A 26,123-nucleotide genomic window follows, 5' to 3' on the forward strand; every position below is an offset into this window, starting at 1 on the left:
ACTCATTATAAACAAGGGCAAGATTTTTTTTCTCTGTTTTCTGTTTTTTCTGCTGTCCTCTGACTGCAGTACAAACCGAATGTGGAAACAAACTATACTGGGCCATTCATGTCATAAAGTCACACCACAGAAACCCTGTGACAAAGGTCCTCTTGTGTGCTACATGCTAACACCAGGGAGCTTGGAAGGACCAGTTTATAGCAGCCTCATGGTCAAGCAGAGTGGTGGCAGTACAGGAATCCCTGTAATAAAATATGATTTAAGGGGATCACTCTGTAAAGCAGTGCTTACAAAATAAGCATTGCTTAACAACAGTGGAAGCAATTCTGTTAAGCAATGCTACCGCTGCTGTGTGATGGTCATTATTGTTGAAAGTTGGGCCACTCTGGACCTCCTCCTTGTTTGAGATCACAATACTGCGTCACTATGTAGGTCATGTCATTTCCAAATGCAGTACTCTTTATTTTACATCTTCTTCCACCTGTTTGTAGATATGAAAAGGCTTTTGGAAACTGAGTTACTTGTGTTTTTCTGCACTGGTCTGCAAAAAAAGCTCTATGAATCACTCTTTCCACATCCTCCATATCTTCATGTTTTTTCCCCCATACCTGAGGGGCATGAGCCTGTACTGTAAGGAGTTTGTCTTTCATTTTTTGAGGATTTCAGGATCCCAAAGCTAAACTTAATTTCTTATCAATATTATATATATTTTTTAAATTTTCCATAATAATTTGAGCAGCAGTTCTGCAGTATTTCTCTAGCTTGTTTCTGCTTTTGTTTCCTTGCAGCAAGCCCCTCTGGCCCAGCCCGAGTCTCCCACAGCGTCAGCAGGAGAGGATGCCCGAACGCCTCCTGACTCAGGAGAGTCGGACAAGGAGTCAGTGAGCAGCAGCTCCAATGGCAATGGCGACACAACCACAGGATCCACGGTCAATGGAGGGGGGTCATTGGCCAAGAACAGCTCCTCTTCCTCATCTAGTTCCTCTAGCAGTGCTTCAGCAGGGGCAGGGACAGGAACAGCGGGGAAGGAAAAAACCAAGAAGGAGAAGGACAAGGATAAAGACAAGAAGAGGGCAGACTCTGTGGCCAACAAGCTTGGCAGTTTTGGCAAGAGCCTGGGTAGCAAGCTGAAGAAAAACGTGGGTGGACTGATGACAGGGAAGAACGCTGGAGCTGGAGGTGCCAAGCAGGAGGGTGGGGAGAAGAAAAAGGGCTCATTTAGGGGGAGGAAGGGCAGCAAGGATAGCTCGCCTTCAGCCCACGCCTCAGAGGATTCTGGGAAAGGCTCCCCCTCCTCAGGTAGCGAGCGTCTCAACGGAATAGGAAGCAGTATGAGCAGCAGTGGTGGGAGCAGCACTGAGAGCGAGACCTACAAGTACAGTGCAGATGTCAAGGTTAGCCTGGGCATCCTGCGAGCCGCCATGCAAGGTGAGAGGAAATTTATCTTTGCCAGCCTTCTCACTACCAGCAACCGGCAGCCCTTCCAGGAGGAGATGATCCAGCGCTACTTGGCCGATGCAGAGGAGCGCTTTCGAGCTGAGCAAGAACAACAGCGTCGTGACGCAGAAAGGAAGGGCGTCACTAATGGCATCCAGCCAGCTAAGAAGGAGGTGGTTGGTGGTACGGAGCTGAGTTACCGGCCTTATGAGGCCAAAGAAGAGCTGTCAGAAAACTCGTCACCTTCCTTCAACCAGCTCAAGCCCTCTCCTTTGAGCCCCTCTATGTACTCTGGGGTAGTGCCCATCCCCCGGCCCTCCTTCATCGATCAGCCTCCTGCTGCAGCACCTCTCACCCAGCACCTTCATATGCACGGCTACATTGATAATCGGCGCCAGCTAGCTGGTGGCTCCCCTGTAACCTCCTACCCTGGCCTTCCCTCGTACGCCACCCTTCCCCGACACTGCCCCACAACGCAGGGTCCCTCCCACCCCCAGTACAATAACTCACAAGGCCCCTCTTCCCTGAGTCCCTCTCGCCTCGCGCCCTCATACCCGCCAGAGTTTGACCCTCCGGACTATCCGGGGTCTGAACCTGCTGGTGGGAACTACACCAACGGCTTCCGGGACATGCGCTCCAACCTAGACTCTCGGAGCGGACAGCCACCAGTCAGACACTACTCGCTGGGCAGTGCCGGTGGCTTGGCCAGCCTGCAGTCCAGTCGCTGTCGGACACCCAACTGCACCTACTACGGACACCCCGAGACGGGCAACTACTGCTCCTACTGCTACCGGGAAGAGCTGAAGAAGAGGGAGACAGAACCAGCCATCCACAGGTTCTGAGTGGACCTTGCTATGGTTCGAATTCGATGAGTGGCCTTTTCAGTTAAACAAAATATTGGTTGGGGCTGATCAGCCTCTGAATGGACAAGAGAAAGGAAGCCAGCTCCCTCCCTTTTTTTTTTAGCTGTGTCACTTCCTGTTGAACCATGTCAGAAAGTGACAGAGTCAACACGACTACAGAATAAACAGGGTGGTTTCTGACTGCTGGGGTCACGTGTTAGACCATAGGATGAACTAACTGCACTTCTGTTACATTTTGCTGTGGCTCTTATGCAGGCGTTGTGTATGAGTGTGTGTGTTTGTGTGTGTTTGTGTGTGTGTGTGAGTTGCAGGCTCTCCTCCTTTATCCAAGTTTAACGTCTTGCTATCGTCTCCTCCTAGTGGAGAGAATGTATATGGCAGGCGCCATACGTAACACTCATCAATACACAATACAATACATGCACGCATAAACACTAAGTCAGACTCACACTTCTACATGCACAGTGATGCAAGCACAAACAAAAGGCATGAGTGTTTCCACTCCATTTGTAGATTGTGATAATGTTTGGATTGGTCAATTAAGGGATGTTTGAGCATTTTGAAGTCACATCCTGTTAGGGTGATTTCAGTGTTACACAGATTTTACACTACTGTTACTAGATGCTTGCGTCATATGTACCTCGGGAAACAGCAGAATTAATCCTTGTCGAATGGCTTTTTTGTTGGTCTCCATTTGCATAATGCAAATTGCAACTACCGTGCAATGCTAATGATTAAGCGTTCTGTGGGCTGCTGTGGTGCTAATGTTCCAGAATGCAAACACGTAAATGTACATGCATTTAACACTACTGCTCTGCACTGTCTCTCTATCTTTCTGGCCAAACAAATTCTTCATTTTTGTCAAATTCATAACATCTATAAACTGGATTTTGAGGATGTCAACCCTTTGAAGATTAAGAGCAATTGGTCACATTATCGGCACTGCAGAACAAAGACGACAACATCTGACTATGTTAAGATACTGTTCCCAGAGCCGGATCCAGAGTATTTCATATGTTTGTTGGAATGTTTCTTTTTCTTAGTTTGGTCTTCCTCTTTCAACAATAGATGGTGTTGAGGCCTTTGATTATTGTGGCCAACCCAGACATGCAATACTACACACTACAAAGTCGAAATGTCACATCCAGCGCAGCAGATTTTGGAGACGCCTGTCACATGAGTGATTTACCGTGTAAACAGTGTTGTTAAAACGCTGCATAGCGCATTTTTGAAGCTGAAAAAGTTCATTGTTCTGTAGAACAAATTAACAGATTTGTCATCACACAAGTGATGAGAAGTCGTCCTAAAGCCGTGGGGATATCTTCAGTTGTGACAGTTTTCTCCAATATCTGTTTGCATGATACAAAGTGGCACATCCGCTTTTAATGGATGCTGATACTCGAAAATGACAGTCGCATTGCACTGACAAATTCTGGGGACAAGTTGTGGTTCTGAAAATCACTGTTTTGAAACAACAAACCCTCAGTGGTCTGATGGTTTAGAAAAGCAAAACATGTTTCATATTATCTCATGATCACACAAAACATGAACTAAGACATTAATCACATTAGGTGTTCTGAATAATAGGACATTTTAATGCTTATTGGTGTGGTCGTCCACTGCAAATTTTAAAGTTCTACTGAAGGCGGTTTCTTAATTTCTGGCATTCGTCCCGCCAAAACGTAATCTCTTTTTGCACAAATTCAAGCACTTTCCTGATGTCCGTAGATACGAAACGTTTTGCTGTTTTTGAAGTGGCCTGACTGTTGTCCTTTGTTCATCTCTGCAGACACTGCCACCTCTGTTCATGGGAAACCAGGGGCACAGGCCAGAGGGTTTTCTCTAAAGGATTCAGTTACTGTAGAGCTACAGCATTTTGGTGCCAGTGTCACCATCTCACTCAGTTTCCTAGTTGCCTTTTTCAGCATCACAGTCCTGTGTGTCCATTGCAGAAGATGAACACCAACTTTGTACTGCTTCCTTCATTGGCTGCAGTTGCCCACAAATTTTACCTATTAATATTATTTGAATTTGTGTGGAAGCTATTGAAATAATACCATTATTTTTTCAGTTAGGCATACTGTATCAACTAGTTGATACCAGCTGATGTTCTGTTTGAGTTTACCTTGTTATAATTTCAAATTTTAAGCTGTTTTAGTTGTAAAAATGTCGAAATGACTACTTTAATGCTTAAGTTTGTTATTATTTCCCTTATAATAAGCCATGGCAAGGAATTTCTTTTCAGGTAGTGTGACGGTAGTTGCTCTACTCTTGTCGATTTCATCTGTTTTTTGGCATTAAGTCTTTTAGAAAAGCACAATTTAGTATGCAATTCACTGCCTTGCCCAGTTGAGGGCACCCTTGATTTGTTTTTCTTTTTTGCTCAGTCTTTGGAACTTGCCCTTGTGCCCTACATCCAAACTATAGATGAAAATAACCAAAATGTTGAGGGAATAATTTTCAGTAGTGCTAATTTAACACTATGTAACACTGTATTACAGTATTTTCCAAACATTGCAGATGCTTTTTGGGGGGGAGGGGGCTTTTTGCTGTGCATTTAAAGTGACACTAAAGTTTTAATGACAATAAAACACTTAAATCTTGCTATTTCCCAAGAAAACATTTGCTGTGTCTATGTGTGTTGACATGTGGTCATGCACGAGCATTTTGATTCAGATGAGATCCATCAAACGTACCCTTACTGTGGGAAGGTGAAGCCTGTTTTAAAAATATGTATGTGTGCATACTCTCTTTCCCTCCCTCCAAAGTAATAATTAGCTTACAAAACCATTTCTTATTTAATTTTATTTAATTTTTATTAATTTTGTTTTTTTTTTCTTTTTTTTTTTTTTTGCAATGAAGCGGATGCCTCAGAAAAAAGTAAAACATCAGACTTTACAGGCTACAAACTTTTTTGTATTTAAGATGAAAACAGTGAGAGGTTGTATAAATATGTTCCACGTTATTTTTGTAAGCCCAAAGTTTTACAGTGTTTTTAAAATGGTAAGAATGTATATTGTTGGACGATAAGCTTGTCAGAGCCTGGGTTTGGGGTAGAATTGTTGTTGACATTTTGGCTGTTGAAGGCGATTCCCGGACGGGCCTCTCGATACTCGAGGCTCTCTCATTGCAAACTAATTTCCTCAATGCTGACCTAACAAGATACCATTTGAAAATATATATTTATAGTGAGATTTTTTTAATAGGTTTCCTTGTGGAATGTTTAGTTGAGATGATTTAGGATGTTCTTTCTCACATGGCTAATTGTCTAGCAGTCTGGCTTTTATTTGTTTGTTGCTTTTTTGATTTGTACATTTTGTTTACTTTTTTCCTACACACACCAATCCATGCTATGCTAAAAACATGACAGTGACGTCCTTGTTGACCCAGCTCATTTCCCCCAAACCAGAGGAGAAATGGCTCAGAATTTGTTTTGCAACACAACCGACCCAATATATTTTTATATATTGTACAACACTGTCATTTCTGTGGGAACAGAATATTCATCGTGAGTGACATTAACATGGAATACTTCGAGTTGCATGGGACTGGAACTGTTGCATGTAAATGGCAATCCATTTTACCAAATTTGTGCATTATTTTAACTTGATTTCAGCTGTCCTGGTATTTTTGATCTGTTTTTATTTTTTATCGTTTTAATGTTTTGGTTCTTTTTTTTTTGAGAGGAGAGTCTCCTAAGGCTGTGTGACAGTGCAATCTGGATAGAGAGAACATCAGATTTTATGTTAGGTTATTATTATTATTATAATTATTAATTTTTTTGCACCGTTTGAATAAATTCTCATTGTATTTCAAGAACACTATGCTTCTTTCATTTCTGTTTCATATGGGAAAAAAAGTTTTGTTATCTACCAATTTCTGGATCATAAACAACGATATGATCGATGGAATGGAATTAATTCCATAAAAATATAATTGAGGGTTGTGCCTATAATGACATGTACATATTTACATTACAGATTTTAAATTTATTCCTTAGTAAAGGTCTCAGCACTAGCTGGAATGTGTGAAGCATTTCAGTGTCTTATGTGTTAGTAGACAGAATTAAGCATCAAAACAGCAGATAAAACAATTTGAAGACACGACCTTTGATATGTTTCACATTTGTTTTTGGACCTTTTGTTGACTAATCAAAAACTGACAGATTATTTATAAGATAATCATCACTGACAGCCCCACTTGTAAGGGGCAAAATTTTACATTTGCTGTACATCTGAAGCCAATTCTTAATCTCATCTTGTTTAAGCTGTTAGGATGGTGGTGTGAGACCTTCCTCTAACTGGCCAAAATCACCAGAAAACCTCTGTCCTGCCAAAGTGTCCTAAAGCAAGGTACCAAATCCCTACCAGCTCTCTGGGTTACTGTTATATAGCTGCTATGTAACAAGAGAAAACTGAATTTCTTCAATAAACAAATAACTATATATTATCATCATCATTATTAAAGTCGAACTGTAGACACATGACAAACTTGGAATAAAGGAATAGAAATAAATTCAAAACAGATAACAAACAGAGCTTAGCTACTTATTTTGTTTTTAACTTACTTGTTATCTGTGTCATTCTGTATTACCCTAACCTTGTTGCATTATACACTGCTGAATAACTCCAGCTCAGATGATGCAAGGTCCTGTGTCTGGGACTGTTTTATGTATTAGAGAAATTGGAGACCCTTATGTAATATTGAACAGTTTCCCATGTGGTAAAAAATCCAGACCTCTCTCTATTATAGTTCACAAGGACACCGTCTCCCTACCTGTTCAGCAGGAAGGACTGACGATCAGGATTATTCAGACTTTCCCTGTTCTCGCTGGAAAGGAATTTCTTCTGAATTGGCCTCCTGTATTTGTCTGAAAGAAAGTTACTGCTGGTTTCTTTCCACGAGTTTGGATGAGAGAGAAGAGCAGCCAGTCCCCACACAGACCCGCTAAAGGATCCAAAAAAAGGTACTGCTGGACAAAAACAGGCTGTAGATGGTAACTTAACAGGATTATTTTGTTTTGCAAGAGGTTTTTTTTTTTTTTTTGCAGGCTTGAAACACCAGAAGGTCAAGAGTTGAATGGTTTTATGGATGCTGGCTTACTGGCTCTGCTACCGCTTCAATTTAAACCCTCAAAAACAAGTCGCCTGTATGCAAAGTCAGAGCAAAACAGACTCATACGTTTCATTAACCATATGCATATGTCAAATGTTGTTTCCTTGGAAACAGCTTTTGCTAATGTGCAGTTCCCATCCCTGGTTAGGGTTTTTAGGCTGCTGGGTTACAACCACCAAATAAATAAGTAGATCAAACTGAGTCAAGATAAAAACATCAGAATGGATGAAACAGATTGCGTGTACAGGACATATGATGTATTTATAACGTGATGCATTATACAGCCACAACAGTAAACCCCCATACTAAAAGAGACACATGTAACTACTGTAGTTGTTAAGATCTTTTTGCTCATCTCTTTGTTTGTGGTCATTTTGTGTCTCTCTCTAGACATATTGCTTTGCTCTTTTTGCCTTTTAACTGACTTCTTAGACTTTGAAACAATAAATGTTGATTATAGCTTCATACAGAGGCTCTGGCCCAGGGGCCTCATGGCCTCTCGGGCCCCTTAGCCTGTGTCTGGTATCCTGCCATGCTTACACATTAATGGGTCAGTAACTATCCAACAATATAACAGATAATAATACACCACAATGAGTACATTTACTTTTAATACTATAGCCACATTTAGATGCTAACACCTTTCTGAATGCAGAACTTTCACTTGCAGTGGTGTGTTTTTACACCACCTCTGTATAAATGCCTGTGACGCCTGTGTCGACTGATGGTGAGTTCAAGGGGTTTAATGAAAGCGGGGAAAACTGGCCTCCTTACACCTTCAGTCTTCGCTCCAACTTTCAAGCGAGCAAAATAAAACTTGGTGGTGGACTCTTAACTGTGACAGTTTGGGACTTCATAGGGTCATTTACTTTTTCCTGATCCAGATGTACTGCGCCTTTAAGAAGCTTCACTGCTGCACTTGGCTTTTCTTCTTGTATGTGTGTGTGTGTGTGTTTCCACCAGTGTGTGCTTCACTATGGCGAAGGAATAAACAAATAGTACGCAATGGGTAGCACAGCAGCAGTTAACGGTGAACACATCTCTCCGTTAGTGACTAACAGGCGTTAGTAAGAGCCCAGTGACTGGTGGCCGGCTACAGCGGGGTGTGCTCTCGTTTTGTTTGTGTGGTCGGGGACACGGATGCTGTCAGCGCGAATAGCGATGAAAAGAGCGAAAATAGTTCGCTCGTCCGCCTCAGTTGTAGCAGCCGGTGATACGGGTTAGCCGTCAGCGGACCCTGGACCTTTCCTCTTCGTTTTTACGGTTTTTACTCGGCTAAAAAAAACAAAAATGGAAAGAGGAGAACGCTAACTTAGCGACCGTTAGCTTATAAAACCATTTTAAGTTTTTTTTTTCTTTTCATTCAGTGAGCTTTATTTCGCTCGGTTTTTTTTTTTTGGTCCTACTTAGGTCGAGTTGGCTCGTCGTTAAAAAAAAAAAAAGAAAAATGTTGACAGGATCTAAAACCACGTTCAAAGTGAGACAAATGCTCCCAGATATCAAGGTAAGGTCATAACGTTAAATTAGCTAACTGACGCTAACTAGCTTGTTGAGTTGAGTGAAAACCTAAAGCTAAAACACACTAGTTAACTTGTGTCCCGTTTCACACTGTCGCATAACTGTAAGGACTGAGCTGCTTATTTTCATATTAGACACCCAGTCCGGTGAAGCTTTATTATTCCAGTAGAGGTAGTTTTCCTTTAGCAGCACTCATCAGATTTTAAGTGTTTGGGTTAGGAAAATGCAGCTGGTTTTCCTTTTTTGTATGTCTTTTTGGACCTTTAATGTGTTTTTTTCTTTTCATTATGCCTTGCAAATCCAGTAAGAGCTCAGTTGAGCTGTGATTTGCAAGCCAGTCAGTGAAAGGTTTGAGCTCTGTAAGTTTAATCTCACAACAGCCAATTTTGCCTTTTCAGTGCTGTAACTAACTCATCATCACTCCTCATGTGATTAAACACCAGAGAGGCCAGGAAGCAGGCTATGTCATGATGCAGGAAACACTGGCCATCATTCACCACGCTGTGCTATAAATGCACAACCAGGTAGTTTCCAAGCCTGGCTGGATTAGAAACCTGCGGTCCCTCCTCAGAGATCCCAGTGAGAGGCTGTTCAGTGTGTGAATGTGGATGGTCTCATATTATTTTTGCTCATAGGTCAGGATGGATGCTTTACAGGGGTAAACTAGGCTACAAAGGGCTGCTGTTTCCATCTCTCTGGACGGGAGGCAGATGTATAATTACTGTAAGGGTACATAATGTCACTGTCTTTCGCTGCATGCCGGTGCAGGCCAGTGAATGGTGGTGAATCTTAATCACTTGTCATGGCAGGAGTTGTCCTTCGTATGGGATCCAGTTGTTGTACACAGAGACATATGGCACAGACGGTGATCTCCAGAGAACTGCACAGAATTGTTGTAGTCGGTTTTAGCTGCTCCCAATTTCCCAAGGTTTAAATGGTTGTACGATTCTGCAGTGAATTGCTTTGAAATGCAGAAGGTGAAATCCCTGTGCTGCTGCATTTCAAATGATCAGAAAGATACTGCCCCGGTTTAGGTGCTCTTGAGAGGATAGAGGTTAGGAGCAGTCGCTGGTTTGATAGACAGCACAAAGCAAAGTGTACACATGGTATGAGTGTGTTCAGAGTGGCCTGTTCCTTTTGGGAACAGTCTCTTGGCACCGTCTTTGTGTTGCCTGGCTTTTTGTCTCTCCCTGGTTATTTTCAGCAGCCGCAGGGGGAAATGGTAACAGATGCCTCTTCACTCTGCCCTCGGGCGAGGCTTGCATGTGGAGTGGGGGTGATGTGCACTGCACAACATCTGGCTGTCGCCATGGAGACAGCAGTCGGGAGGTAGAGGAGTTTTTTTTTTTTTTGAATTTGATTACCTCAGAACAAGACGCACAGAAATCACCACAACCCCCCCACCAGTGGAATCCCATGTGTCCAAGTATGAGAATGTGGCTGAGCCTCAGATATGGTAATGTGGAGTAGTAGGCTGGGTAGATTATATGTGCAGGCCACCCACATTCTCTTGTGGGTTTCACTTCCATGAGCATGCGTTAAGACCACTTTAGAAAACTGAATCCAATCCTGCACTGAATTTGGACCAGATGGCTGTGGAGTTTGCACATTCTGGTGAATCTTCTGTAATCACCATGTTTATGCCATCCAACCCATTTTGGATGGTGTAAAATATGATGGGGCTGCATCTGTTTTTAATTATTTTTATTATATATTTTTTAATTATTTTCTGAAGTAATCAATTAATTAGTTGCTTAAAAAAAACAGAAAATAGTGAAAAATGTCCATCACAATAATTTTCTAAAGCAGAAGGTGACATCTTCAAATTGCTTGGTTTGTATGATCAACAGTCCAAAATCTAAATAGGTGTAGTTTGCGATCACATAATTATACAAAAGCAGCAAATTCATACAGTAAGAAGCTTGAACTAGAAAATGTTTGCCATTTATGTTAAAAAAATAAACAAACAAAAAACCTGAGTCATATTAAGAAAACAACATCGGTTTATAAAGGCTTATTTTGGCTGGATCTATCCCCCTGAGTTCACTCTATCTGCATCTCCCAGTCAGCTTTGAAGCAGTCAGCATGAAAGGCACACAGTACAAAGCTCCACAGAAGCAAAAATGCCAGAGGAGGGATCATCTGAGCTCTATTCACAGTGGCTGAAGATCCAAGCCTGATATGAGTGGGGCAGACCAGTACAGTCACCCACACCCGCTCCCATAGGACTCAGGCGTTACATTCACTTCCAACCCCTGAGCTGCTGAAGCTTCAGGGGCTGAAGGGAGCACAACAATGGGCTCTTCTTAACGCCAGTGCAGATTTATGGTTCCATTAAAGGCTGTATCGATCTGGCACTGGGTGATAATTAAGCAGTGGCACTATTAACTAGTGAAAGGGCTGGGTCTTGAGAGGCTTGCTCGTTTGTCTGTTTTGAGTGTATAGAGTGGTTCTGATAATTGCACTCTCGGGGGCTGAGCTGTCAGGGTAGATGACTGTCGTAATAACATTTCAAAGACACTTCAGAGAGACGATTATGCGCCACTGAAAATATTCAATATTCATCATTACGTTTTCACTTAAGCCATTTAGCTGACACTCTCACCTGCAATGCTGCACTGTTATTGAGACTGTTAGAGGTTTAGACACATATACCCTAAGTGTGCTCCAGAGACCAAGAAGAAGCAGTGTTGCAGTTGATTGACACGCTGGCTGTTACGGGGTTCAAATTTGTGACCTTTTAGTCACAGAATAACGTGTCTGGCCACTAGGCAACCCTCCCACCCTTCAAAAGAAAACTGCTGAAAACTGATATGTCACGTCTCCACTGACAGGAAGTACTCTACGGCGACTGATGAAAACTTGCTGTCAAATCAAATAGTGTGTGATTAGTCAGTGCTGGCTAATGTTAACAGGTCAATAATCTACACTGATGCCAATTTGTATTTTTTGGTTTTGGTTTTATGCAATTATTAATTAATTTTGTTATAGATTAACCTGCTGATTATTTCCCAGATTCGTCAATTGACTTTTTTGTCCATAACATATCAGAATATAGTGTCTTATAATGTCTTGTTTTGTCTGACCGTCCTGAAGCAATAGTAATAATAATATTAGCAATAGTGACAGTAATAACTATAATAATAACAAACTAAGACAAATAAAAACTAATCAATGAATTATAAAACACAAATAGAGTAAAATAAACTAAAATGCTATAACGTGAAATAATTGAAAAGCAAGTGGGTTTTTAACAGTGATTTGAAAGATGAGACAGTTTGCTGCCCTGGTATCTCCAGGCCAGTCATTCCAAAGTCTAGGAGCCCTGACTACAAATGCTCTATCACCTTTGTTCATCAATCTAGACCTTGGAACAGCCGGAAGCGCCGCTCCCGGTGATCTGAGGGAGCGAGAGGGCAGTAATAAATCTGATAGATAGCTCGGGGCGAGGCCTCTCAGGGCTTTGTAAGTAATCAATAAAATCGATTCTAAAAGCAACAGGTAGCCAGTGAAGTGAAGCCAGGATTGGTCTGATGTGTTTATATTTGCTAGACAAAGTTAAAATCCTGGGGTCGGGAGAGAGATTTTTTTTTCTGATGCTAGAGAGCAGGGAATTACAGTAGTCCAATCGACTGGTTATGAAAGGATGAATAACAGTTTCCAGATTTTTGGCAGAGAGAAGTGTCTAATTTTTGAAATGTAAACCAGTGAGTTTATATGTTTATATGCCAAGGATGAGGCGATGATCAAAGATGACACCAAGATTTCTGCAGCGCTGAGTTATACAATTAGTGGACCGTGACTGTTCCAAATTTGGTTGGCACTTTCAGTCCACCACTTTTGAAATATCTGAACAACGTACACAGAGGATGTCAGCTGAGTGGGCGTTCCATCAGTGTGGCCCAGGACACATTTGCATTGTCATCCTCAATGCGTCTTGTCCTGTACTGTACAGCTGTCCACTGTTTAATTTGGTTTAAGATGACCTTTGAACCTTTCTGCACTGACCTTACAATACATCATCAACTGCACAAATATCTGTTTTGTTTTTTTTATGGGACAATGAATTGCAAATCATTCAGCGGGGATAACATTAAACAAGCCAGTAATTATTTGTTTATTGTGCGTCTAGAAGTCTGGACTGATGTTGCTATGATGAAGAACGGATGAGACAATGCTGTGAATATTCCCATGTTGCCAGGGCGTTTATGATGGAAGGTTTGCGAATAAAACGGGGTGAGCTGTGCTAATTGCTGTAGGCATTTAAAGAGAAATGGGTTCAAAGCTGCCTATTCACTATAGTGTGATGCAGAAATTTTCACATTAAATATTAACCACCAGAATTCTCCATTCATTAAACATTTATTCATTGTTTTACCCTATATGTTGGAATTGGTTTCTTTCTTTTCTGTAATATCAGCGTTTCCTCATATTGAGGCCAAAATGCAGCTTTTGTTGAGCTGAGTTGTTTTTTTAAGATAGCGTGGTAGCATATTTCCACCAAGGACTTCATTCCACTGTGAACTCCTGATTAGATTCAAGGCGGTTTTTTTGTCCTTTTGCTTTGTCCTTGGTATTTTGCTTTCAGTACATGAATAAATTTCATGTCAGGTCTTCTGTTTGTCATGTAGGAAATATAGTACATCATTACAGGTCTGCTGCTAAAGGAAAGACAAGGAATTAATGCAAAGGCATGGCTATCCATAAATCGTAGGGAGGTCACAGTACGTTTTGTTTCTTTAGCCAAAAAAATCTCATACATTATTCTAAATGGAAAAAGAGGAAATACTTCAAAGTGAGCTCCTTTTAGGAAAACTACCTCATGTCCTCATTTTGCTTCCCAGCCAGTTCACAATGCCAAATGACTGTCCCCATTCATGTGAGGAAATGAAAAGCGCAATACAAATAAACGGGCTTTAACACTTTTTAGCACAGTGAACTTTGGCTAAAAGCTAATGTGTATATGTGTAACTTTTAAAAGAGACTCAGAATTGTTCATCTTAACAACAGATGGAAATCATATTTTCATCATATTCTCCTTTTTGGTTGCGACTCAGCTTGTTGGGACAGATAGGAGATTTAAATTTAGGGGATTAAGATCCCACAGGAGATTACTGTTTCTCAAGAGTCCCACCAAAAATTCAGTTTACTCTTGTGAGTTTGGTCTGTTGTTCGGGGAGAGAGAAGTATGTTCCAGACCGAGGAACTAGCATGCTTACTGCAGAAGTCTGGCTGGCCACAGTAGCAAGGGGAAGCCATGAGCAATGGAAACTGCAGCAAGCCTTGGCCACTGTCCCTGAGGATGAAGGGAGGGAGCAGAGAAGGGCAAAAGTGGGGCAGAGAGGCAGCACAGGGGTGGGGGTGGGGGGCAATGAAAGTGATATAGTGGGGGACGTCGAAGCCACACAATGAAAGCAAAACTGAAATGTCGACAAAAACACATCCCTGGAAATGTGGTTTTTGAGTGATGTGTGACTCAGGGACTCGAGAGCAGTGCTATTTTGACCGCAGTATCTTTAAATCTCCTCTTAGACATTATCACGTTCCATTTTCTTTATCTCTGTTGCCCTCTTTACTTCTTAGGTGTAAAACTTGCAAGTGAAGCAGAAGTGCCTGCATTTCACATGTAAATGCATTTCCTGTATATTTTTAATCTGTCACTTTAATTGCAGCCACAAATCTAGTTTTTGCTGGTTTATCTGAGGGAGCTCCACTCATATCAACCTTAATCACTTTATGTACATAGCAGAGTCCGCATTTAGTGCCAGTAGTACTTCACCTTGTGTATTGCACTGTTATCCACTACATTCAGTTGCCTCACAAGACCCTGAGCCACAAGTTTGTCAGTCTTTACAACCTTCAGAGGACAGATACAACGCACTAGACTTATGGAAGGAATAACAAAACAAGATCTGAATAGCCTCTGATGTTCTTAAAAAGGAATAAGGAATTCGGCTGCGGGTTTTCTGTGGGTGTTGATGGAGAGAGAGAAAGAAACCATGATACATTTTAAAACCAGATGGAAAAAAAAAGAACAATGCTCTGGCAGAAACTAAGTCTTGTAAAATTTTAGTGTCCTGTCTTATAATCAAAAAAGACCTGTTTTTCCCCAACTTTTTTTGCTAACATAGAACGTTCTGCCTTTTAATTTGGTCAGTAAAATTGTTGGAACTCTAACCATATCTTGAAGGTCTTGGAATAAACACAGTTTAGGAATATATATTGAGGAGAACCTTGTGCTATTGGCTAATTCCTGCAGTTTTATTACAGACTTTAGAGTTGGCAGTATAGAAGCACTTTATAGCAAGATATTGCACCACAGCAGACTTGCTGACATGACATTATTTAGAGCTTATAGAACCTGGACTGATTAAAACCATTCTTCATTCATATTTCTGTGTTCATGGCTCACTTAGCCCTGGTTTAATTAATCAGTAAATTGGTATGGTTTTCTTTATCTTATTTTTAATTTCTTCTCCTTTTAACAGAGTAGAAAGTCTTATGATGTCTATTTTTGTTTTAGAGAAGAAATGAGGAAAGCAGTGGGTTAACAGTATACAATATATACCTTGCTTCATACATAAACCGTTATATCAAAAAGTACACACTATAAGCTTTGATAAATCTGAAAAAAAAGTTTCTCTAAGGGCATGGTCATATTCCATCAAAACAGCGTCAGCAGCAAACTGCAGAATCTCTGCATCTCTTAATGAAACAGCCAGACGCTCTCACGTGCAAAGAAAACAACCAGCTATGAATAAGTGTGATTTTACTGCCTTTTTATGGAGCAAAGGCCCTCTTTGTTAAATGTTCCTTGTGTGTGTGTTTTTTTTTTATGGAGGGCCACAAGCTTAGAGTCTCAGGTTTTCATGAGCAGGCTGCTAACACAGAATTCACCACACTGCAAAATTGTTAGCATAACATTGGCGACTGAGTGGATTCATTGTTATTGTTCACACATCCTTGCTGACTCGAAGAAATGCTGGTGTTTCATGATAAAGCCGGTGCCTTAACTGCAGCAATGATGAATAGTCTGGTGTTGCTGTGGGCCAAACTCAGCTAGAACTGCTGAGAGAGAAGTATGAGGCTCTACAATGTATAGTTTTCTTGGATGTCATCTCCGGACCCTAACTCTGCTTCTGTGTTACTATAAAGCTTGTTCAGCACCTGTATAATCCTATTGTCCTCTCACATTGCAGGGGTTAGCATATTATAGGATTTCTTGCCGATAAATGTAAATGGCTTTCGTAAGGGGGGTTAGTAGCAAAGTTAAGTGGAAGCATATGTGCTAGTAAGCTCACAGTCTGATTATAGAAACCTCTGTGGCTCTGTGGGGTTGGACTCTGCCTGTAGAACAGACTCAAGTACGCCAGACTCCATGACTATTATAGAGAGAGCAGGAACAAACAGAACAGCAACATGGAAACTAAGAATCACGGAGCATTGTGTGGTTGGCTTTGTTTCTTTGTCTTTGAAAATGAGTCCACTGAGACGAGCCAGGCTTTGATGACAGAAGCAGGCAGAGCCCTGATTTAAATATAATTGACAAGACCAAAGGTGACATGAGGCTCTGTCCATGGGCTGTGTGTGTGCTGTTTAGTCTACATTTGTATTTCTTGTGTAAACAATTTTAATTCTGTAGCACTGGTTAAAAATAGAAGACTGTTTCTTTCAGCTGAACAGTGCTTTCATATTCAGGGTGTTTATTTTCTTGTGAGATGTAGTTAACAAAATTCTGCATTCTGTTAACATGAAGTTATTCAATCGTAAGGCATTTTGGTAAATATGATGTTTTGGTTTCTTGCAACCAGTTAAATGAAAAGATCAATAACATTCTCATGTCTGTTCGTTAAATTTATGGTTACTCCCTGTAACCAGTTTGCTAAGTTTAGCCAAGAGACTGAAGTCTAGCTATAAAGCTAGACTCAGCAGGCATCATCCAAACTCACGATATGAAAGTAAATAAGTGGGTTCCTAAAATGTCAAACTATTCCTTCAAGGACAGGACGTCTCCTGTCTGTTGCAGTGATATGTAAAATAAAGATTGTTGCTTTGGAAACCAACGTGAATGTCAGCTCTGTTTCTCTTACAGGAGAGGATGCTGAGTCAAAGTGGGGTGAACGCAAGGAGTAGAGATGTGTTTGGACTACGCTGTCTACCAGGTAGGATTGTGTTTTTAAACACATACACATGTCAGTGGCATGGTTGCTCAGCACATCAGTTCTTACTATAATCACCGTTTCTTATTGTACTTTCTAAACTTCTGTCTTTGACAAATCCAAACAATCTTGCACTGATTAAATAAATAGTGATTCAAGCTACTCTGACAATAATCAGTTTATAGCTGACATCACGGCTAATCAAGCACAACAATATAACACTTTGCAGTGTGAACTTCAGTTCACAAGCTGCCACTGCTGCTCCAGGATCAGATAAAATAACAATATGCAATAACACTGGGCAGAAAACTGCTGCTGCGTGCATTGTTCCCTGTGGTTTGAAATTTCCATATTGTAGCCGCACCTGGACCAGGAATGTCCCCACAGGTGCTCTGCCTTTTAAGATGGGAAAACATCTGCTGTTGAAAAGCTAACATGAACACGCAGAAGAAGACTGAGAGCCCCGGTAAACAATCATGTACTTGAGATCAAAACACCTAAATTTTTACTGCACCCTGAAATATTCTCATATGTTAACAAAAATAGATTAAAATCAGCAACCTGTGTTTCAGCCTGTCAGAGCCTCATGAAGCACTGATGACAAGATAAATGCTTCCTGTATCAGCGATAAAGTGTGTGCCTTACAGTACAGCTTACAGTTTCAATTCATGCAGAATAGTGCATTCTATATTTGTTTTCTGTACTGCTGCGCTGACTGTAGTTGACGCATTTAGGGTAGTGACTTAGTTATTATGTGGTTACAGCTGAATTTAACCCATTTCTTGCTGCAACACCATCACAAAACAAGATGACTGTGCATTATCAGGCAGTGTTGTGTATTCTCTGTACACCCGAAGTAGTCATGCCTACAGCATTTTATTCGTTTTGTGTTAAAGAGTTCTGGTGAAATGCAGATTTGTAGTAGAAAAAAAAACCCAACCAATTCTTGGACCTGGACCTCCAAGATGGATTATAAATGGCCTATTAATCGTGTTGGCCCCTCAGACTATGACTGTGATCAAGATGACCCTTGATCCTCCAGGTGTGTCTAACAGAATCCGGTCGCACCTTGAAATCACTTTCCTTTTTCCTCAACTGTTAAAACCCCTTTAACAGCTGAGCCAGCTAGGCTTACCAGAGGGCGGCCCCGTTAACTCAGTGATAATCTTTTGGATAGTGTACAGCCGCTGAAAATCACTGGCCTTACTTCGTCTGGCCTGCTCATATTCTTTTGTCAGCAGCACCCTGCGGGAGCTTTTTGTAAGAATGGCAGTAGACCAGAGCTCCTACATCGGAGACAGGATAATCTTTAACACTGCGTATCAGCAGTTACTTGCAGCTCTCTCCACCGGAGCAGATTAAGCGTAAATGTGTGTGTGTTTTCAAAGGGGTTTAAGAAGTGTGGTTGCTTCCTTTCAGCTCACCTCCACCTAGTGACTGTTCTGCTTCTCTCCATTTCTGATGCTCTCTTTCTTTCTCATATATCATATTTTTTTTATGAAGCTGTATTTTCAGTCTCAGTATTTTTTGTATTGATACACGCACCTTGTGGGCTTCCACTGACTTTTCTCACACACAGTTGCACACGTATTCATCCATAACACACACACACACATATTTTCATGCGTGTACACATACTCTTTACAAACACACACACTTCCTTCCTTATTTCATTCACTTAGCAAGGCTAATTTGTTTTCCAGCAGTGTGTTTTCATCAAATACTTTCCAGAGACTGCTGCTACTTGACAACACTCACAGAGATCCTATTCTTAGCTGTTAGCATTTCACTGTGAAATGTCTACTGTCTCTACTTCACATTTTTTCCCCTGCTGGCTTTCATCTTCATCTCCGTCTCCAAAAACACCTTACAGTTCTCTTAGCCCCTTCTTTCTTCTCTTTCTTCTCTTTCCCCACCTTCATTCCAGGCAGATTAGAAACACAGCTGTCCATGAGAACCTGTTTTTTATTGAGAGGGAGACAGAGGCAGATGTGTATTGACAGCACTGTTATGCTTTTTCAGACTCCTCCTTGTCATTTTCTACTGAAAGCTTTATGAGGTCCTCTGTGGCCTAAAATTACTTACAATTAGTCTGCTGGAAAAGTAGCATTTCATTGTGTTTCGGACATTTTTTCAAAAATGGATTCAGAATAATGGGGCAGGGAAACTTATCCCCTGGCTCTGTGCGCACTCTGCAGTGTAAGTGTTGAGACAATTTGTGAGAACAAGTTCACTTTCAGGCACAAAGGAGTCACTAGTCAGTGTTACCACACTGAGTGAAAGTTCTCACATTGCACCTGTGGAATCTCTCTTTCTCCTTTTCTCTCTCTCAAACACACACATGCGCACGCTCTGCAGTAGGATGGATCATTTGTCAGCCCTATGTAAAAAGTATAGTACAGTTGTCATATCAATAACAACACAGTGATGCTGTTATTTCATGGCAGGGTAACTTAAGTTGTTTTTAAAAAGTGCCTTAAGTGCATACTGTCTCAAACTAGAGGCACTGACAAGTTGAGAAAAATCATGTGGATTACAGAATCAGAGGCACGTTTGCAGAACTTGTCCCGTTCTGTCCGTAGTTAACAGGCAGCGCTCGGCATCCACGGTGTTCTCATGTGACACCGGGGACACAGGAGCGCAGAAACCGAGCCGGCCTGCAGGAGGGCAAACAGGTCAGGACAGCTCCAACAGCCATAGGTAGATCATGTACCTTTTCAATGCTGTGAGTGGGAGAAGGGGTATACTGCCCATTCACACACAATGCTAAGCCGTCAGGACCCCCTTCAGAGCAACTTCACAATCTCCTTTCTCCACAGTCTTATGTTACTGCAGGATTTAAAGGCTGTCAGTCACCTTTATGCCTCGTTGATTGATGAACAAGAGACCAGAACATTGATATATACTTGGATTTCGATCTGAAAAGGTATTAAAGTCTCTTTGTTTCTGTGACTTTGAATGGATATTTTGCAGTGTATTCTCTGTGACTGGACAAAAAGGATATGAAACAAGATTTTTGGGGGATTAACAAAAGGGGAAAGATGGACATATTTGTTGTATTAAGTGACAAGTTAGCATAACTTGGTTGACATCTGAAACTGCTGTCACCGTTTGTGGATATTGCAACACATGGAGGTTTTGGGATTTCTGTGTTGTACTTTGTCAACAAAATTTCCAGAGTTCTTCTGGAAATGTTGTGTTATGTCAGATTATAAGGAAGACTACAGGCACTGAGGGTGTTATTGTTGTCCTTCATACAGAAAATATCCTCCTCCGCTGCTAGTTAATCAATATCAGCACCTCTGAATCCGTAGATTTAACCCAGTGTAACCTATTCCTGGTCTTTACTGTTCCTCCCAGTGGAGGGTTGAAGAGGGCCGAAACCTTTCGCTCAGCACGCATGCTAGCTGAAAATGAGGAACAAATGTGGGTAAAAACAAATAAAACAGAGGTTCAGAGTATGTGGTTCAGATGTCTTTCAGCTGTATTTTCTCAGACTGATCCTTTAGGTCGCTCTCTCCTCATGTCCAAGTCAGTGACCACAACATCAACAGAAGCAGCTGAAACATTAAAGGGGAATCTCACATTTATGCTGTGGGAACAAAATGCTGTATATGTGCACATTTAACATAACCAAATAGACTTGTTCTTCATAGGAGTACATGATTAAACAAGTCTTCCTCAGTATTTGAGTTGAACTGATTTTAAAGGCTCTTAAAGGCTTTGCAATATTTGAAATGGGGCCAGGCCCCACATTGTTGCTGCGTGTGAGACCTTACTATTCAAATATAGATAAGAAATGCCAGTAAATATCTGGTGTCACTGTAATAAAACCATCAAATGCACCTTTTTCCTTGAGGCACAGAGTTTCTTGTTAGTTCCGCCTTTCTGCTCCTCAATTGGTCAAAACTCCAACTCAGCATTTCATTTTGGCAAGCTCTGAAATCTGAAATCAAATAGTCATGGTGAGTTCTGTCTGCTGCATGAAATGCTCAAGGTTTTTCTTTTCTTAATAGCTGTGATCTTGGTAACTGTGGGCCGCAGCAAAAGGTGTGTACCAGACAAATATCCAGACATGTCCTAAACATCAGTGGCATACACACATGGGATCACAGACTGATAATATGTTAAATCAAATTTATTATCATTATTACTATTAAAGTAAAAGATTGGATAGTGCGGCTCTACTCTGTGAAAGGAGCTGAAAATGCACTCTAGCTGGAGCTCACCAGGAAGAACATAAAAGATTTTATTTGATCAAAGGACAACTGTCTCGTAAGCACGTTCACTACCCAGATTAACGTAGCTGACTCATGCTGACCTGAGGCACCTGCTTGCACAGATTTCTTAAATCTCACCAGAGAGTGCAAACAGGACCACAGGCCTCTGTTCCTTGTTTTCCTCTTCCTTTCTCCTTCAGCTCTCAAATGTACATCCTACAGGATTGTTTTCAGCTCTGTTGCCCCGTGGGGAGACATTAAAGAAAGACAAGCTTTCAACAAGAGTTCACTTGTGTTCACAGTCCCAAGTGTCTTAAATCTCTGTGGCTAGATCATGCGGGGTTAGGTTTAATTGGTAAGTCCAGCCCAGGGTTTTAATGCATGGTTTTGGAAGCTAAAGGGTACAAGCATAATAATAGACCATGCCATAGGTTTAAACTCCTCTTTTGCAATCAGCAAATTATCATATTGAAAGCAAAGGCTCCTCTTCCTCTTTCTTTCACAGAATAAACAAATGTTTCATGTGTAAAAATGGCTGTTTCCTGTTTGTGCATTGGTATCCCCCAAAACATTCATTAAGCATAGAGCGTTCTCCAGAGACTGGGCTCAGCCCAACAGCTCTACTGTTGTTTTCAATTTAAGGGCCTTCTGGTTCCTTCCACATGTGCAGTGGAGGAATTTTGTGTTTCCTCAGAATGTTTTTTTTTTTCAGTCTCTAGGAACCAGCAGTCTTTCCCTGTCTTTTTCTTGGTCTTCTGAATGAAATGAAAACATTTGCCCTGCCATGTGTCTGGCCAAGCCATCCTCTTGTCATGGACAAAAAGGCCATTTTCTCCACGTCTGCCCTGTCCCGGACTCTGTTTCCATGGAAACCCACAGTCTAGCTGGCAGGGGCTTTGTATTCCTGCAGGAAACTGTTTTAAATGTGCTGTCTCACTGCCGTGTGTACGTCTCTGTGTGTGGTGAAATAGTTTTCCTTTTCGTTTTCTTTGAGAGTGTTAATGCACATCTGTGTTTGTGTGTAAGATATTTTTCTGGGTGAAAAGGTTTATTTATGGAAGCTCTGCCCTGGAATTTCAGATGCCTCTTTTGCTTTCCCACTGATTACGCACTGATATTAAACTATGAAGACCAGTTTTAGAACCATGTGTTATTTATAGAGGGGACCAAAAGTCTTCAAGTGAATGGGGAAGTGGTCTCAAACTTTTGGGGAGTCTTGATATTCAGCTGCACATTTGACAGACAAATTTGAATTTTTACTGGTGTGCCAGGACAGGCAAGTCCTGGCCCGAGGACTTACAACAATAAGCAATAACTCCAGGACATACCTGTTTTGTTTTTGTTTAAGGGTGTTTGTTACACCCACTCCCTGCTGCCTACTCTCAGTGAACTTCCATGCCTGTTGTTTCTCTGTCTGTGCACTTCCTGCCATTTATCCTCATCAGAAGCCTGGCTATGCACATTCAGTTGTGCAGTTTTCCACAAGACATGTTCAAAACCCCTTGAAACCCCTTGTCTGACATACATCACCCATAAATTCCATCCTGTAACCTCTGTACTACATCTGTCTTCTGTCCTTACTAGGCGAATGTGTACTTCAGAGAGCTGTTATGGTGAGGAAGAAGCTGACTGCCAGGGAAGGAAGAGGTTGGCTGTCTGGGACCCTCTTCTGTACTCACTTCAGAGTGGCCTTTGTGCCGCAGGACAGTCCCAAACCTGATGTGAGTAAATACATGTGCTGTGCTTGTTCCATGAGTTGTTATTGTCTGGTTAAAACTTTTTCATCACATATATTCTTATAAATATTGCTAATGTGTATATAGTAGGAACTTCAGAAGAACGTTATATTTTTTTTTTTCTGTAAATAATGTTTCATGATGCAGGATAATGCAGACCCAGTGCTTTTAGGAGACCACGATGTGGCTTTGGCATCCATAGAGAAGGTTGTGGTTGGTAAGTAAACCCCTATGCTTGCGTTTCTTCTCTTAAGCAACAAAAAGTGTTTTAATTCACGCAATGTCTCGAGATTTATTGACTAGTATTCGTATCCCTGTTTGGGTTCAGTCACAGAGTTGATGCTACAACTAATACGGGAAGCTGAACAGTGCACTGTTGTGTTTGATGTGTGTTTTAAAGTGCAGGTTTTGGGCTTCCCTGTAAAATAGAGCCCACACATTACAAGTCTAAGTTAAGAACCAAAGGTTGTGTGTATGTAACCTACATACTGTATATCTCTTTGGATCTTGACCCTTTTGTCTGGTTAATGTTTATGTCATACCTTTCTCCCCTGTATTGCAGTGGGCCCAAACCGGACTAAGCTGGTGACCCCAAACTCCTCGCTGAAGTTCACTCCAGAGGAGCTGGTGCTTTACTGTAGGGACATGCGAGTCATCTGCTTCCTGTTTGACCGCCTCACTCCTGACGCGCAGGTCATAGAGGTGTGTGTCTGTCTCCTGATTATATCCAGGAATTTACTGATCTCATTTTAATTATAGCACAAGCTGACCTAAACACCTAATGCATGCTCTGCCCCAAAATAATAAACGCTTTGCCGAAGGTTGATAGGTTTCTATTTTTCAGCCACTGAAATCACAGTTTATACAGTTGTTTTAAGTTATTTTATTTAGCACTTTTTACATATTTTTTTCATTTTTTGCTCTCTCTGATTTGTATTTCAGTATACCCTGTTTTATACCTTCTTAATAATGTTTTTCTACTAGAGATTTGTGTGCTAGGGTTGGTGAATAGCTACTGCATCTTTAAGTGTGTGTTTGTGTGTGTGTGTAGTGGCTTAAATTCAAGGCTCTGGTTACTGTCATACTGTTTATCAGTCATTTCAGAGCTTAAAGACTTCTGCCTAGAGAAGCTGATCTGTGCCATAGACCATTGATCTGATGCTGCAGGGCCTCAGTGTTGAAAGCTGATGACCTTTGTCATGATGATGGGCTCACTGTGGTTTCCCTCCTCAGATAACCTACACCATTGCCAAGACCTACCAGCCTCTCAAACCAGGGTCGGTCTTATCTTTCCAGAACGCTGCCCTCGGGAGTGTAGGTGAGCAAATTAATGTATGCATCCTCATGTATACAACTATCCATTCCCTGCCTGGCACTGATACAATACCTTATTAGTCTGTCAGTCTGTCTATCATGCTACAATTCTACACACTGATCTTGATGTACCGACCAGTATCCTGTAAAATGTACATTATTTGGCCCTAGACTAAATAACAGATAGAGAGACCGACATTGCTTTATTCCTGTGCATATTTCACTGTAATGAATATTCATAGAAATAGCAGCTCAGGGGAAGTGAGAAGCACATGCCCACATGACTCAGAAACACAGCATGATTGTGTTGCTGTGTGCTTTACTTGCTTTCTAAAACCTTCAAAGTTTTCTCCTGGTGTGTCTTCACCACGTCTGCTCTCACTTGTCACTCAGTCCAGGTCCAGAGACAGAATGTACACAGCACAGTGATCACGGCGGTGACTTCAAGTCTGTTTCATCTATTTTAGTTTCTGTTTATTTCTATCTTCTGCCATCTTTAATACTGAAGAGAATATTAAACAGGAAACATCATGGTTTCTGTGCAGACCACAGTGACATACTGTATAAAGCTCAAGTCCCCTCTGCTTGGCAAAATTAGAAACATTCTTCTCCATGATGACGCAATAAAAATACTGTCTTTAAAACCGTGGCCAGATGTGAGGAAATCTCCCAGTGGTTTGAAAGAGTAACTCGCTAAGGGTTTCAGGGGCTTATCTTGGCAGTGATTGAAAAGCTCCATTTGGGAAAGATTAAGCCATCATAATTAAATGTAATGTTGTGCTATCAGAGATTAAGAATACAACTAAGTCTTAGCAAATAGGACACACTTTATATCTCGTTAACAGAACAAAAACTCTCAACCACTTTGCTCAGTTATAAATAAGCCGCTGGTTTTTCACTTCAACCTATAGGGAAATGCGAGCCTGTCTGCTCCATACATTATGCTATGTTAAAGCTACGCTAGGCTGGCCAGACTGTAGGTGACTGTCAGCTGTCAGATAAATAATGCAAGCCCCCCTCTGCGACAAGTTGTTAGATGACCTACAGTTCAACTCTGTCCCTGGGGTCAAGTGTGGCCAGTGTGTAGTCAGTGCTCTGCAATGTCACTGTACCACTGTGACCTTCAAAAACTCCACTCGCATATTGAGAGAAGCAAGCACAAAATAGATATATAGTGTTTTATATAAAGTATAATTTAAAACACTAACAACACAACTGTATCTGCTTTATGCACATGAAAAACAAGCCTCAACTGATGTGTTTGAATCACTTTGCTCCTCCAGAAATGAAGCAGTTTCTAAGCAACCGTCGCCGCGACGCCCACATGAACTGGTTTGAGTCTGCCTCGGACTGGGAGCAAGAGCTGGAGAGGTGTGGGGCCAGTGGCTGGAGAGTCAGCTCAGTTAATGACCGCTTTGAGATGTCCACCAGGTAAATTCACACCCAGGGAGAATAGTAACCATCTGTGCAGTGTTGTAAACATCATTGTTTCTGTTTGGTTTTTAAGTCCAAGCATCCTAATCATACAGGCAAACATGAAATGATATATCAAACTGCATCCACCAACAACACACGTTACAGAAATGTGTGAGTACATCTACTTGCGAGTCTTCAACAAGGGAATGTTTGGGAGACACTGTAAAAGACATTGAGAATGTCAGGCAAAGCCAAGGATGAACTCCTAGAAAACATTATGAAAACCACTTAATATGTTGAATTGATGCATTCTAAAAGGTTAAAGTGGGTGTTCTGAATACAAAA

General features: G+C 41.3%; 2 protein-coding genes across 2 annotated transcripts in view; both read left to right on the plus strand.

Annotated features, from left to right (window-relative positions):
• The window catches only part of otud7b (OTU deubiquitinase 7B), a 30,321-nt gene extending 24,231 nt beyond the window's left edge, over positions 1–6,090 (plus strand). Inside the window, exon 12 of the mRNA XM_041044621.1 lies at positions 789–6,090. Coding sequence (XP_040900555.1) covers positions 789–2,279 — 1,491 coding nt within the window. The 3' untranslated portion in view covers positions 2,280–6,090. The remainder of the gene's footprint in view (positions 1–788) is intronic.
• Positions 6,091–8,411: 2,321 nt separating this feature from the next.
• The window catches only part of mtmr11 (myotubularin related protein 11), a 29,743-nt gene continuing 12,031 nt past the window's right edge, over positions 8,412–26,123 (plus strand). Inside the window, exons 1-7 of the mRNA XM_041045227.1 lie at positions 8,412–8,919; positions 17,026–17,095; positions 22,897–23,033; positions 23,196–23,265; positions 23,611–23,750; positions 24,282–24,366; positions 25,646–25,793. Coding sequence (XP_040901161.1) covers positions 8,863–8,919; positions 17,026–17,095; positions 22,897–23,033; positions 23,196–23,265; positions 23,611–23,750; positions 24,282–24,366; positions 25,646–25,793 — 707 coding nt within the window. The 5' untranslated portion in view covers positions 8,412–8,862. The remainder of the gene's footprint in view (positions 8,920–17,025; positions 17,096–22,896; positions 23,034–23,195; positions 23,266–23,610; positions 23,751–24,281; positions 24,367–25,645; positions 25,794–26,123) is intronic.

This window comes from Toxotes jaculatrix, chromosome 8 (assembly GCF_017976425.1).
Source record: "Toxotes jaculatrix isolate fToxJac2 chromosome 8, fToxJac2.pri, whole genome shotgun sequence".
Taxonomy (NCBI): Eukaryota; Metazoa; Chordata; class Actinopteri; family Toxotidae; genus Toxotes; species Toxotes jaculatrix.